The sequence below is a fragment of the Sorex fumeus genome, unplaced genomic scaffold (genome assembly GCF_029834395.1).
Source record: "Sorex fumeus unplaced genomic scaffold, SorFum_2.1 ptg000017l, whole genome shotgun sequence".
Taxonomy (NCBI): Eukaryota; Metazoa; Chordata; class Mammalia; order Eulipotyphla; family Soricidae; genus Sorex; species Sorex fumeus.
In genome coordinates, this window is record NW_026606074.1 from 1,895,651 (window position 1) to 1,911,079 (window position 15,429).

Genomic DNA, 15,429 nt, shown 5'->3' on the forward strand with positions numbered 1-15,429 from the left:
CCAGGTGCTGCACAGCCCCAGGGCCTGTCCCACCACAGTGGGTGTGGCCGCACACACCCACTTCACCTGCACTTCTGAGCGCTTAGAGAGCAGGGCAAGAGAGGGCTGCACCCCAAGGGCCCTGCGTGACGGGCCAGAACACTGGAGGGGGAGTCCTGTCTGTCAGCCCTGGGAGCACGCGCCCGCCTGTGTCTCTGCTCCCATCTCAGAAGGTTCTGGACCTTCCCTGCTCTCCCAGGCGTGCATCAGTCTTTGCACGTGGCTAGGAGCACCCGTGTCTGAGCAGAGGCAGGGAGAGCTCCCTGCCAAGCGCCGCCTGTGCTCCCAGGGTCTACCCAGCCCCCAGGGCTGTGGCCCGAGGCGCTCAGTGCCCGACTCCCCTGCAGGTGCGGTTCGAGGGGCTGACGGGGAACGTGCAGTTCAATGAGAAGGGCCGGCGCACCAACTACACCCTGCATGTCATCGAGATGCGGCACGACGGGGTCCGGAAGGTGGGAAACGGGCGGTGGGGGGAGGACGGGGGGGGAGGGTGGCAGGGGGCCCACCAGTGTGCGTCCCATGTCTCTGCACAAGGACAGGCGGATGCCAGAGCTGCTTCCCCAGCATGGCCTCGGCGGCCACCTCATGCCCTCATCCCTGCGGGGGCCGTCCCCAGGCTGCACCCCTACTTCCGGGACCTGAGTCTCCCGGCTGTCCACTGGGCGTGGCAGAGGCGGGTACTCGGACACCAGCTGGGATCTGCCTGCAGCAGAGGACCCTGGGGGCGAGTGTCACAGCCCCGAGAGGGAACTGGCCCCCCGGGGCCTTATCTCAGACGCACATTTGGGGCCGGGACAGGAGCAAACCGGTCGGTCTCCACCTGAGCCCTCCCTGGGCACCGGGGCTCGGGCATATCCCTGAGCTACCCTGGGCTCAGCTGGGTCCTCTCCAGGGGGCGGGTGAGCCCCATGGGCCCCCGCAGGGTCACCGTCAGAACCAAAGGAAGCAGATCTGCCCACGGCGGGAACGTGGCGCCTGGCATGTGACTGGCACCACCGTCAGCCTATCAGGTGGTGCCTCGGTTGTTTGGCTGGTGAGTGGGCTGGCGGGTCGGCCCGTTATCTGGCTGGCTGATTGGTTAGACGGGCAGATGGACAGGTGGATGACCTGTTGTTTTTGCTTTGTTTTTGTTTGGGGGCCACACCCAGCGATGCTCAGGGGTTACTCCTGGCTCTGTACTCAGGAGTCACTCCTGGTGGTGCTCGGGGGACCATATTAGATGCCGGGGATCGAACCTGGGTCAGCCATGTGCAGGGCAAATGCCCTTCCTGCTGTGCTATCGTTCCAGCCTCTGGATGGTGAATGGTTGGCTGACTGGATGCTAGGTTGGCTGGATAGATGATTGCTTGGCTAGATGGATGTGTGGGTGGGTGGGTGGTTGCTTGGATGGTGAATTGGTTGGATGATTGGTTGGTTAGATAGTTGGATGGTTTGATGGTTGGTTGGTTGGATGCTTAGTTGGTTGGTTGCTTGGTGGTTGCTTGGATGGTTGGTTGACTGGATGGTTGGTTAGTTGGTTGGATGGTTGGTTGGTTGGATGGCTAGTTAGTTGGTCGGTTGATTGGACGGTTGGTTGGTTGGTTGGTTGGTTGGATGGTTAGTTGTTTGCTTGGATGGCTGGCTGGGTAATTGGTTGACTGGAGAGTTGACTGGTGCTTGGTTGGTTGGACAGTCCGCTAATAGCCAGCTGTTGGGCTGACAGGGCATTTAGTTGTGTTCCCTTGGTAGTTCGCCTGCTTTAAACTCCCTTCTCAGGCCGCAGGAATTTTTAACCTCAGCACTGGTTCAGTGAGTCAGGCTGTGGCAGCCCGTGGAAAAGATAAATCACAAACAGAAATAACGTGGTGACCTTAAAATCCACGAGCAGCGCGCTGCCTTTTCAGACCATTTTTCAGGCTTCCTCTCGGTGACTAAATCCTTCCTCAGGAGTGGGCTTAGCGCCTCTGTTTACAGGAATCCGGCTTTCAGAAAATCAATCCCGCACGTCTGTGGCTGCAGGGCTTACTCCATCCGCCTCCGGCGAGGCCAAGCAGGGTGGGCGTGGGGGGGCTCCCCGGCACGAGGGCCAGGGGGAGGGGCCCAAGGACCCCTCAGCCCACACCACCCCTTGAGGATGCTCTCGGCCGGCTCCTGCCTCCCACGGACCCAGCGCAGGGCGACGTGACTCTGCCGTGGCCATCGGGCCCCAGTGCTCACCCCCGCCCCATGCAGGCCGTGCTGCCATCTCTGTCCCTCACCTCACCACCCCTCGCCCCTTGCCTGTACCCCCAGGCCGGGTCTCTGCCGAGGCTGAGACAGCCCGCCCCCTCCCCCCAGGCCCCGGTAGGCCTCCCCACCGCATGCTGTGTCCGGCCATGCTTCTTTCCTCCCCTCTGTGGCTTATTACCGATGACAGGGCCGCCGCTCAGGCCAGGCCGTCTCTGGCCGAGGTGTCGCCCGCTCAGACGGCAGCAGTCCCAGGAGGGTCTGTGTGGCGTGAGGACAGGGCGGGACCCTGCTGTGGGCAGAGGCGTCAGGACCGGCCGCCTGCAACCTCCAGTGTCCGGCTGCCCGGGCTCACGGGGCTGGCAGCTCCGCGTGGCTCCCCGGACGATGCTGACGACCCCATAGAGAGCCAGCGAGCACGTGGCTGCCACCCAGGCCTGCTCGAGCTGTGTCCTCATGCCGCCCACAGCCTTCAGGGGTGGCCCCCGCAGTCGTCTGACACGTTCTGTGAGCACACTGAACCACACTCGCGTGGAGTTCGGGCCACGCGCCTGGGCAGTCGGTACGGCGGGAGGTGCAGCTCCCCCAGACATGGGCAGGCAGGCGGGGTCTGGGTGGACACAGCGCCAGGAGATGGGGCATCAGGGGAAACCCCCACAGGGGCTGGGGCCCGTCTACACCACATTCCCCACATAGGGGCTGAGGCTCGTCTACACTGCATTCGTCTCTGGCCCTCCACATTGGCCTGTCCCTGCAGCTCTCCCAGAGGGTGGCGACTGCCCGTCTGACAGCCCTGAGGCCTCGCAACCCCCCTGTCTCCAGCCCAACAGCCCTGCCCCCAGCTGCTGGCTCACCCGTGTCCTGCCTCCGGGCGTGTCCTTCCACACGCAGGGCCAGGGAGATGACCAGCTGGTGTCCAGCCTGGCCACCTGTCCCCGTGAGCAGGACCCTATGAGATCCTGGGCTGAGACACGTGTGCCTGGACAGCTCCACCCTCGTAAGAGAGCTCAGTGGCCAGGCAGCCTGCGTGGGCACCCATTAAACCCACACGAGAGGATCGGGTCGATTAAATGCACACCGAGAGAGGACCCGGGTAGTTGGACCTGCCCCACGACGGCCCGGCGGGAGCCCAGAGGCCCAGGCCAGAGCAGCCACCACTGAGGCAGCCAAGAGTGGAGGCGAGGCTGAGACCACAGGCCCAGGCTGGCAAGGCAGCTCGGGCTGGGGTGGCCCTGGTCCCTCACAGACCCACTGTCCCTGCCAGCGGCCCCACTGGCTGCAACTGGAGACCCACAGTACCACTGAGGTCCAGGAAGCAAGGGGACAAATCACCACCGACGCGCAGGCTCCCGCCATGGCAGAGAGGGCGCCCAAGGAGGGAAGGACAGTGGCCAGGGCTCAGCCTGGGGGGGTCTCCAGGCCGCTTCACCTCACCCCTGCAATGCCACTGGCACCCGGACAGCATGTGACCATGTGGCTTCCACGGCAATGTCCCTTAGCCACAGCCCAGCCTGGCGTCCATGCAGGCCTCTCCCCAGCTGACCCGTCCTCTCTGCACCTCGCCCACAGATCGGCTACTGGAACGAGGACGACAAGTTCGTCCCTGCAGCCACCGATGCCCAGGCCGGCGGGGACAACTCGAGCGTCCAGAACAGGACGTACATCGTGACCACCATCCTAGTGAGTGCCAGCACACACACACACATTCATACACACACGTACACACACATGCGCGCACACACACATACATACACACACACGTGCACACACACGCACACACATACATACACATGCGCGTGCACACACAGACACGCGCACACATGCACACACAGACATACACAGACACGCACACATGTACACACACGCACACACAGAACACACACACACGCATGTGCACACATGTACATACACATATGCACACACACGGACACATGCACACACATGTGTACACACATATGCACACGTATGTACACATTCGCACACTCGCACTCTATGCACACCCCCCACAGAGACACACGTGCACACACGCACACACATGCACACTCACGTATGCACCTGCACATGCACGCACATACACACACACACCCCGGTCCACAGCATGACCACCATCCTAGTGCGTGCGAGCACCCCTCGCCCTACAGACGCGGTCCCGTTTCCGTGCTGCCCTCGCGGTTTCCCTGTGTACGGGAGAAACACCACTTCCCTTGGGGACCCCCGGCCCCCAGGTGCAAACACGGGCTGAGTGTCTGCAGAGCCGCTGCCCTGTCCACCCTCCCCAGAGGCTCCAGACCATGCCTGAGGGGCAGCTACTGACTCCAGGGCTCCAGCAGAACAGTCTAGAACAGCAAGGCCTTGAGGGAGCCCCGAGCCCACCCGTGAGGAGACGTGCCAGCTCCTGCCCCCACAGCCCCGGCTGCCCTCACTGCGGGGGCCCCGTGTGGCCGGGAGCAGGACGGGGCGCCGGTGACCCCGCTGGGGTGCCCCACTCTGCCCCCTCCCCGCAGGAGGACCCTTACGTCATGCTCAAGAAGAACGCCAACCAGTTCGAGGGCAACGACCGCTACGAGGGCTACTGCGTGGAGCTGGCGGCCGAGATCGCCAAGCACGTGGGCTACTCCTACCGGCTGGAGATCGTCAGCGACGGCAAGTACGGCGCCCGCGACCCGGACACCAAGGCCTGGAACGGCATGGTGGGCGAGCTGGTGTACGGGGTGAGTGGGGCAGGGGCTGGTGTAGGGGTGAGTGGGGCATGGTGGGCGAGCTGGTGTACGGGGTGAGTGGGGCAGGGGCTGGTGTAGGGGTGAGTGGGGCAGGGTGGGCGAGCTGGTGTAGGGGTGAGTGGGGCAGGGTGGGCGAGCTGGTGTAGGGGTGAGTGGGGCAGGGGCTGGTGTAGGGGTGAGTGGGGCAGGGGGAGCAGGTGTAGGGGTGAGTGGGGCAGGGGCTGGTGTAGGGGTGAGTGGGGCAGGGGCTGGTGTAGGGGTGAGTGGGGCAGGGTTTTGTGGTGGGGTGAGTGGGGCAGGGGGAGCAGGTGGAGGGGTGAGTGGAGCAGGGGCTGGTGTAGGGGTGAGGGGGGCATGGTGGGCGAGTTGGTGTAGGGGTGAGTGGGGCAGGGGCTGGTGTAGGGGTGAGTGGGGCAGGGGGAGCAGGTGTAGGGGTGAGTGGAGCAGGGGCTGGTGTAGGGGTGAGTGGGGCATGGTGGGCGAGTTGGTGTATGGAATGAGTGGGGCAGGGGTTTGAGGTGGGGTGAGTGGGGCAGGGGGAGCAGGTGTAGGGGTGAGTGGAGCAGGGGCTGGTGTACGGGGTGAGTGGGGCAGGGGCTGGTGTAGGGGTGAGTGGGGCAGGGTGGGCGAGCTGGTGTAGGGGTGAGTGGGGCAGGGGCTGGTGTAGGGGTGAGTGGGGCAGGGGGAGCAGGTGTAGGGGTGAGTGGGGCAGGGGCTGGTGTAGGGGTGAGTGGGGCATGGTGGGCGAGTTGGTGTATGGAATGAGTGGGGCAGGGGTTTGAGGTGGGGTGAGTGGGGCAGGGGGAGCAGGTGTAGGGGTGAGTGGAGCAGGGGCTGGTGTAGGGGTGAGTGGGGCGGGGGGCTGGGTGGGTGGGTGGCTGCAGGGTGTTGGACAAGGGCAGATGCAGGGGAAGCCGTGCGGGTTCAGGTCATGGTGCAGGCACCGCCTCTACCGTCCACCCTCCCACCTGCCCCCTGCCCGCTGTGACTCCCGGCAGGGCCAAGCCAGCACTGGGGCCTTGTTTTCTGGGGCAGGATGTGGGGACACCTGCCCCCACCGCGCACCGGCCACTGCAGCCTCACACGGGCTTGAGAGGCCTGGACGGGCGCAGGGGTGAGGGGCCCCCGCGGGCCCAGTGCCCGGCTCCCGGCCCGGGGGCCACAGAGGAGCAGCCGAGCATGCTGGGGGGGCCACAAAGCGGGGTGGGGGGCGGCGGGAGCCTCTGGCAGCTGAGCGGGGCAGGACGGAGGCGGCTGCTGTGTGGAGGCGGTTGCCATGGCAACTCCACTCAGGTCGTCCCCATGGCAACTGCCATGAACTTTCCACCTCCGTGGGCTCCTCCCGTCCCCCGAGCACGGGGCTGGGTAAGAGTAGGCCGCCCCCATGGGCAGTGGGGCCTGGGGCAGGGGTGGGGCAGGGGCACCCCACGCCCTCCCCTCAGCACCCGGGTCGGGGAGAGATTGGGGCAGAGCTGGGTCCAGCCCCGGCACCAAATGGCCCTTTGGAAGGAGCTGGACGTGCTGAGCACCCCCAGGCCCCTCGGGACGCGCACGCTAAGCCCCCCCGCCCCCGCCACCTCAAGGCCTCTCGGCCCTCCCTCCAGAGAGAACCTTCTGGAAGGGAAGAAGCAAGTGCTTGTGGGCTGGACTCACTGCCCTCTCCCTCAGGTCCCTGGAATCCCCCATCCTGGGCCCCAGTCAGAGTGGCCAGGCTGAGCCAGGATGGGAGAAAACGCGGTGTCCTGCCCGCCCGCAGAGCTCAGAGCCGCGGGGCTCCAGGGGGACTGACCAACCCCAGGTCCAGCTTCCCTGGGAGACTGGCCCAACTGCAGCTTGGGCACTCGGGCTTGGGCACACACCCCCGCCTGTCCCTGAGCCTCCTGGGTGCGGGTCTGAGGCTAGTGAGTTGGAAACGGGCTGGCACGGAGCAAGGCCCCGAGGCAGGTGCCAGGCTCCTTCCAGGGATGGCGGGTCCATGGCCCCTCGGGGCTTTCTCCCCCCAGCCCACCCCAGGCACATCCTGGGTGCCACCCAGCCCACTGCCACGCCCAGTGCCAGCCACAGAGCCACCCGCCCCCGCCAGGATTCACCACCACCCCCAGCCTGCCCCCAGCACCGTCCTAGGGAAACACACGAGAGCCCACGAGGAAGCGTTGTGGGGGCCGAGGCCTCTGCCCTGCACGTGTCCAGCCCGAGTCCCCGCCCTGACAGCCCGGGGGTCCCTCCGCCCGGCCGGCCACGACCTCAGACTCTCCCCCAAAGAGGAAGCGTGTGCTCCTGCCCCCGGGCGCCCACCGGGACCCGGGGCCCGGAACCTCTGGAGAGCTGCGCTGACCCGTGTCTCTGGCCGCAGAGGGCGGACGTGGCGGTGGCCCCGCTGACCATCACGCTGGTGCGCGAGGAGGTGATCGACTTCTCCAAGCCCTTCATGAGCTTGGGCATCTCCATCATGATCAAGAAGCCGCAGAAGTCCAAGCCCGGCGTCTTCTCCTTCCTGGACCCGCTGGCCTACGAGATCTGGATGTGCATCGTCTTCGCCTACATCGGCGTGAGCGTGGTCCTCTTCCTGGTCAGCCGCTTCAGCCCCTACGAGTGGCACAACGAGGAGCTGGAGGAGGGCCGGGAGCCCGCGGCCGGCGACCAGTCCAACGAGTTCGGGATCTTCAACAGCCTGTGGTTCTCGCTGGGCGCCTTCATGCAGCAGGGCTGCGACATCTCCCCCAGGTCAGCGCGGGCGCCGGGCGGCGTGGGGGGCGCGGCCAGCGTGGGCCTGGCTCCTGGGGGCTGGGGGCACCGCGGAGCCCCCACTCCAGCCCAGCCCCCCGACCTCAAGAGCACAGAGCCGTTTCTCAGCCCGGGGGAACCCGGCCCCAGGCTGCCGGGTGGGAGGTGGCCACGGCCCCGGGGCTGAGCTGTGGGCACGCGCGTCCCTCCAGGGGAACGGTCTCCTCTCAGCAGCCGCCCTGCCGTTTGGGGTCCTGCCCTCGGTGCCAGGCCGAGTCGGGCACCGCCTGCCTCTCCCTCCTGGGCCTGGCCCCTTGCCCAGTCCCCAGGCCACGCCTGCAGGGTGGCCGGAAGTGGCGGGTCGTGGGTCAAGGTGCCCGGCAGCCGCTTCCTGGAGGTGTCAGGGGGTCAGGCAGGGGGCAAGCAGGCTTGTTTCTGGGGCCCTGGGGGTGGAGCCACGGTGGATGCCACAGTCTCCGGGCCCCGGGGGACACACAGAGGGCCGGGGGCTGGCGTGGACCCACGTCCCCCAGAGCCCGGGAGCAGCTGCCTCCTGCCACCCCCCCATGCCTTGTTCTTCTTTCTCTGTGGGAGACAGACACGGGTGGGCGTGGGGAGCGGGTGTGAGACGGGCGGGGCTGCTGGCTGGCACTGCGGGAGAGAAGGGAGCAGGGGCGGGGCGGGCGGGGGTGCGAGCGACAGACACACCCGGGGCAGCGATCCGGGACACACAGGCAGGGCCCGGCCTGCAGACCCGCATTCCAGGCAGACTGGCCTCTGCTCTACGTCCGGGGTGTCCCCAGGAAACAGCTGTGCTAAGGCCCCGGGGCCCGTGGTTTTGGGGAAGGGCTGGGCGCTGCGGCTGGGCTGGGTTCCCTGGGAGGACGCAGAGGAAGGAGACAGCCAGGTGGGGACAGGACGGTCCCAGCTCAGGCCGCTGTCCCATGCTCCCACCTGTGTGGCCTCTTTCCTGCATGGACGCTTCTGGGGGTTGGGGTCAGGGCCCACGGGTGCACTACAGTGCAAATGACAAAGCTCAGGGCATGAGCCAGCTCAGGCAGGGTGGTGCGGCCCAGTGAGCGGGGCCTGGTGGGCCCTGGGGAGAGTCCGGCCTCGAAAACCGTCTCTGGAGAGCGGCGAGCGTGCAGTGTCGGGGGGCTGGCGGGAGCTCACCTGGCTGGAGGCCCCCACGCTTGCTGCACGGCGACTCGCTCTGAAATTAGCGGCATTGCAGGGAGCCCTCATGAGGGTGGCTGGATGATGCTGCAGGTGCCCAGGAGCCGTGAGAGGAACGAGGGTGGGGGGGGTCTCGCACGGGTGCAAGGCCAGGAGCAGGGAGGGGTGTGCTGGTGGTGGGCAGTGGACATGGGGGGCTCTCGGCAAGGCAGAGGCAGCTGGCCCCTGCCTGAGCCCCGGGTGGCCGAGAGTCGCCAGCGTCTGGCCCGGGCACTTGAGCAGGGGCCAGTGGGCAGCACATCCGTGTCTGTGTGGGCCCTGGGACCCCGGTCTGAGTGAGTGCAGGGCAGGGGCCACTCGCAGCATGACACAGACCCTGCCTCGCCCCACCCCCCCGGCAGTGAGGGCGCAGGGTGGCCGCAGGGCCCTGTCCAGGCTCTCACTGACCACCGGCAGCGGCTCCACCTCTCGGCCTGCCCCAGAGCCGAGAGCTGACCTCAAACTGCCCGTCGGCACGTGGGTGGGCCCACGGCACAGAGCCCACCAGGGTCACCCTGCAGACATGGCCGTCTGGGGCCCAGATACAAGGGTAGGAGGCAGGGGCCAGGGTGGCCCTCATGCAGGGGCCAAAGAGGGTGGCGAGAATGAGCGGACAGGCTGGCACCCCACCCAGCAGGATGCCGTGGGTGGTAGCCAGGGGCCGTAGTCTGGGAAAGACCCTTGCCCTGCCCCACACGACACACACAGGTGGCCTGGGGACATGGGGAAGAGAGAGATGGCCTGAGGTCGCTGGGCACTCGCAGGACCCGGTCAGTGGGAGACACGGGCCTGTCCAGCCCTCTGGCCACTCTCCACCCCGCCTCCACCCTGGCCTCCACCCCGACCTCCTGAGCGCCAGCCACAGACGGGCCCGTCCTGCTGCAGCCCACGCTGCCTTGCTTCACCTCTACACTTTGCATCCACGCTTCATGTCCAGCTTCACGTCCAGCTCTGCGTCCAGTTCGTGTCCCCTGCAGATGTGGCTTCTCCTCGGCCAGCATCCCTGGGTTAGGAACCGTGGCAACTCCACCAGAACCCTGAAGCAGGTCGTTCCAGCCCAGACCCTTGCTCCCCGCGGAGGGTTCGTCCGTCCACTGCCCGTCTGCCTGGAGCCTTTCGTGCTCCGGCCTTGGCTGGTGCTTGCCGGATGCCCCCTGCTGACCCTTCACAGCAGGAGGCAGCGTTGCAGCTGTCTGCCACCAAAATCCTGCACCCTGAGGTCTCATGAGGCCTGAAGGATCCCGATCGTGGAACCAATGGAGGCAGGAGCCCCAAGTGCCGCCCACCCTGTGGCCCTGGGAAGGCTGTGCTGGGCCCGGTCCACACCTCACTGCACAGCCCCGGCCAGCGAAGGTAAGGACCAAGCTCGTGCCCAGGAGGGGGCCGGACGGGGCCTCGGGAGGACGAGTGGACGGCCGAGTGTCTCCCTAGCCCCAGCCTTCCATCCCAAGTCTCCGTCAGCACCTCTGATGTCCACTCTGGGGCAGGAGCGGGAGCTGGAGCATGGCAGGTACACGGGCAGAGTGGACACCTGCTCCCACCACCCAGGGAAGAGGGATTGAGAGCGAGCGCCCGGGAGACAGCTCAGGGGGCCCGGGCCCGGGGCAGCTGGCAACCACGCAGGGATGGAGTAAGTCGAGGCCAGCTGTCCCCAGAGAGAGAGAGAGGGCGGACACCAGAAGCGGGTCCCTGCCCAGGCTGCCCTGGACAACAGCAGCTGGATGCTGGGTGCTTCCCCCGAGAGCCACTGGACACTGCATCTCGAGTCCCCTGGGAGCCGCTGGACGCTGGGTCCTTGGTACCCAGCCACACTCATGCAGGGCACAGCACAGACGGCCACACCAGCCTCGGATCGGGGACAGCGCGGTCAGAGAGACGGGAGCTTGCCCCATCCGCCCAGTAGCCACGACGGCTGAACGACAGACGGACAGAGACTCAAAGAAGCCAGATGCAGGCCAGCTCCTGACAGCGGCCCCCACGTGGGCAGAACTTGCCTGAGAAAAAAAATTAGGCTATTCAGTGGCAAAAATAATGTCACAGAGTGCTGGCCGCTTGGACGCTGCCTGGCGGCCGGCCGCCCCTCCACTCAACCCCGTGAGCTGCAGGGGCGTGGGCCGCCCCCGCCAGCCTTCTCTGACGCGGCGTCCACTCTCCCGGCGCTGAGACCCACGCCATCACGCTGTGGCTCCTTGCCGTGCCTCCCCACCCCCCAGTCACCCATAAATAAATCCAGGAGTGCCACTTTCTTTGAGACAAACATCTGCGTCCTCCCCGCGTGCGGCCACTATAAATAGCGCTTCCATAGATAGTCCCGGGGGCTCCGGCAAGCGCGCAGGTTCCCGTTGGCCGTCTCTCTGGGCGCGGGATTCCCAGGCCCGTTACGTACAATTTCCTGTGGCAGATCTTGCCAAACTGTTTTCGGAAGCAGCTGGAAGACGTCGCTCCTGCTGGCACGGCCGCCACCGGCCCGGCGAGCCGCCCGGGCGTCTGTCCACCTCCCCGGGAGCGGCCCGCAGGTCTCGTCCCACCTCTGCTTCTGTGCTCCCGAGTGGGGCCGTCTCGCCGGGAGTCGGTCAGGGGACGCCTGGTTTTCTCGCGGCCGTCCTGTCGGGAAGGTGCTGTCCTGTGCGGCCACCCTGTGCCCTGCGCGCAGAGAGGAGCGGTGGAGGGGCGGGGACGGTGGCCGTGGGGACAGGCTGGTCGGCATCTCTTCCCTCGCACGTGCTGTCCCAGGAGCCCTCAGGAGCCCCGGCCTGGGCTCTCGGCCGCTCGGGGCTGTTCGTGCTACCCGCCCTGGTGCCCACGGATGCCCGAGCCCTGGACGGGCGTGCTCAGAGGTGCTGACACAGACGTGGACGCCCGCGGGCCAGTCAGGGCCTCTACCGCACACAGACACTCGTGATGCAGGCCCAGCCGCGGGGGTGGTTCTCCCGGATGGCGTTCCTCCCCTCCCCCTCCCCCCGCTAAGGTGGAGCAAATCAACCTCTGAGACTCTGAGTTTCCTGGCCAGTGTCTCAGGACACCTCAGGGAATCGCAGCACAGGCTGTGCAGCCTCCGCAGTGGCCAGAGGAGAGGCGGGAGGCTGCTTCCTCCCCGAGCTGGTCTGGAGGGAGCGGGGCCGCGGGCGGGGGCAGAGGCAGCGACGCGGAGGGCGTTGTTGTGCATTCCGAACACGCTGGCTGTTGTTGACGCTTCGACTGACTCGATGTGTGAGGAAAGCCACGGCAGGCCTGGCGCGCAGAGGGAGGGGGGTCGGGGGGGCCTGTGGGCCCCTTCAGGTGGCGTGTTGGGCCCGTCGCCTGCAAGGGTTCTGCTGAGTAACGGCCGCGCGGGGGGCGTGGAACACGGGTATGGACTGCGTCGTGAATCACCCCGCTCCCGCCTGCCCGGGACGGGAGTAAAAATAGCTCTGGGAAAAGCAAACTCACCCGCAGCCCCGGGCTCCGAGCACACGCTCTGCCGTGCAAAGCTGTGTTCTCCTTCACCCTGTGAATGTTCTGTGCCTGTTGATCTCAGCCACGGCGGCTGTGAGGAGGGTGAACAGCATTCTCTCTCTCTGGCTGCAAAACACAGCCCCCGCACTCCACGGATCAGGACTGCACCGGCAGAAATCGAACAAGCCCATCGTTGGCTGGCAACGCTGAAACCCTGAAACTCGGCTGGGCGCTTCTGTAATCAGAGCCGGCGCATCGGGGAGCCAGGGAGGTGGCGGCGGCCCGGCAGCGGGCCCAGGGCAGGCTGGAGAGGGGCAGCCCTCCAGCGGGACCCCGGGCTCTGGCAAACCCCCCACGGCCGTTTCCTTCACCCCCAAAGGACCCTGGAGACAGCAGGACCTCCAGGTGACAGATGCACTCACCCCCGCCCTGCCAAGGGCTCCCGGCAGCCCCTCCAGGCCCTGGATAGCTTAGACTTTTCACACACAAAAGCATCACTGAGGGTCTTGCTGGAATGAGGTCTGGATTCCGCTGAGCTGGGAGTCCTTTTGTCATGGTGGTTTGGTTTGGGGGCCACACCTGGAGGCACTGGGAGCTGGTTCTTGGCTCTGCGCCCAGAGGTCCCTCCTAGCTGGGCTTGGAGACACTCTGGGTGCCGGGGGTGGGGCTGGTCTGCGCCCTCCCTTCTGTGCTATCTCTCAGTCCCTGAGGGTAACCTTATACCTCAGGACAGGGAAAACCAGCACTGAGGGGTCTGAGCTCAGAGTGAACGATCTACCCAGAGCCTTGTGAGGAGCTGGGTGCGAGACGTAGGAGCCTGGGACTGAGGCAGGCAGGGCCGGCCAAGTGCTCACTCTGCGCATGGAACCTTTCCGGAATGCGCCCTCTCTGCACGGGGACGGTGGAAAGCCAACACCGTCTGAGTGTGGCAGGACCACACAGACTGGCACTAGTCTGAAGCAAGCGCCCAGGAGCCCAGGGAACGTCACGGCCAGGTCCGTCTGAGCAGAGGGCAGCAGTCAGCACCGCGGACAGCTCCGGCCGTGTGGGCTATTGTGAGAGGGCGCATGGGTCAGCACCACGGACAGCTCTGGTCATGCCGGCTATTGTGTGAGGGGCAAGGTCAGTACCGTGGACAGCTCCAGCCAGCATGTGGGCTATTGTGAGTGGATGAGGGGTCAGCACCGCGGACAGCTCTGGCCTTGCGGGCTATTGTGCAAGGGTGATGGGTCAGCACCGCGGACAGCTCTACCGTTCCAGCTACTGTGCGAGGGTGAGGGGTCAGAGCTGTGGGGAGCCCTGGCCACTGGGGTCTGGGGGAGGGCTGCGGTCAGTGCCGTGGGGAGCCCCGGCCGCCTGGCCATCTGCGCAGGGAAGCCTCAGCACCAGGGTCAGCTCGCCCTGTCCAGATCCTGCCCCTGGACTCTTCCCCTGGGCCCTGCTGCCCTCCAAAACTGCCCAGAAGGAAACTGCCGATCAGAGCAGGGGCGGGGGTGGGGGTGATCTGCTAAAGATCCCCTGACTGCCATGGAGACTGGACAGCGGGCGGCACTGCCCAGCTGGCATTTCATGGTGTCCTCCTGCCCAGCCACGGGAAAGGCTCTCGGCAGAGCATGGGGACCAAGTGGGGGTCATCACCCTGGCCAGGAATGGCCGGGCAGCGGGACAGGGCAGAGGGGTCACAGCTGCCCAGCCAGAGCCTGTATGGGGCCCAGAGTCAGGGCCCACTCTGGCCAGCCTGCTTCTGCCCCCAATGCTCCCCTGCTGCCTGGCCACCTGCCCCTCTCCAGGGCCCCCTTGCCTTCATCTCCCCATCCCCTGCCATCTCGCTGGCCTCTCTGAGGGCGGAGGGGGCCGTCCTCAGAGTCTCCCAATGGCCAGGGCCCCTGTCATCACGGGCATCACAGAGTCTGCCCAGCCCCACCCAAGCTATAGGAGGCCACTCTGAAGTGGGCAGCATGAAGGCCAGGGCAGGCCTTCCCGGCACACTGACATGGGTTTCAGCCCCGGCACTACACACGGTTCCCCGGGCCAGGCAGAGGGAGTCAGCCCTGCACACCCAGGGGTGGCCCAGGACAAAATGGGTGAACAGGAGGCCTTCTGGGGGTCGGCACATGCCCGGTATAGGCCAGCCCCACCCCACCCCCGCACACAGCCAGCCCACACCCCACATGTGGCCAGCCCCATAATCCCTGCACACAGCCAGCCCCACACCCCCGCACATGGTCAGCCCCACACCCCTGCACCGCCCTGGCATGTAGGGGATCCTCAGAGCACTCGGGGCCACTGGAGCACAGAAACAAGAGGCTCCTGAGTGCCAGGTGTGGCCCTGAGGACCTGCAGGGAATGGACGTGCAAAGGCCCTCCAGTAGCGACCACCAGCAGCTCCCAGAGGCCCAGGCCAGGTGCAGTGTGAGACATGCCAGCACTTTCCAGAATGTTCCAGGGGAGTGAGCAGACCCGGGGCGGGAGGGCTGGGGAAGCCTGGAGGGCGTGACCCATCACCAGCAGGTGCGGCTGGAGGACGGCGGGTCTCAGGGCCCCGAGCTCCAGTGCTCTGCCTGATGTGCCCACTGTGCATGTCTGAGCAGGAGGGTCACCCCCACTTCAGAGAACAGGACTGGGACTCGGGGGGGGACAAAGAGGCCCAGCCCACGACTCAGTGTCCCCTGGGCCACCCAGGACCCGCCCTTGGCTCCCCGTTCTTCCCGGTGGGCTGTGGGGGGCCGTGGGGGAAACAGGGCTCAGGCCTCTGCTGACCTGTGTGCCAGGGTCACCCTGCCCGGTCCCTCATCTGCCCCTGGGACTCTCCGCAGAAGTCAGGCACCCAGTGACCATCGGCCAGCCAGGGTGCAGCTCTGACGCTGGACTGGTCAGTGACCAGCCCGGGGCCAGTTGAGTGACCGAGAACGTGGAGCACCAGGAGTGGACGTGGTGCTGGAGGCTCCTGTGAGGAGGACGGGAAGGAAGGTGCGAGAAGCAGGTGAGGCCGGGCACAGGCGAGGCTGGCGGGCAGGCCTGGAAGGGACGGCTCCTGCCAGAGCAGCCACCAGTGGCCTGGTGGGAGAGCCCCGGGGGCTGCAGCAGAACC

At 66.4% G+C, this 15,429-nt stretch overlaps 1 protein-coding gene across 2 annotated transcripts in view; it reads left to right on the forward strand.

Annotated features, from left to right (window-relative positions):
• Nucleotides 1-15,429, forward strand: part of GRIA1 (glutamate ionotropic receptor AMPA type subunit 1) — a 78,929-nt gene that overhangs the window by 47,210 nt on the left and 16,290 nt on the right. For both annotated transcript variants that reach the window (XM_056112250.1, XM_056112252.1), the window contains exons 8-11: nucleotides 387-491; nucleotides 3,814-3,924; nucleotides 4,749-4,955; nucleotides 7,318-7,688. In XM_056112250.1, coding sequence (XP_055968225.1) covers nucleotides 387-491; nucleotides 3,814-3,924; nucleotides 4,749-4,955; nucleotides 7,318-7,688 — 794 coding nt within the window. The remainder of the gene's footprint in view (nucleotides 1-386; nucleotides 492-3,813; nucleotides 3,925-4,748; nucleotides 4,956-7,317; nucleotides 7,689-15,429) is intronic.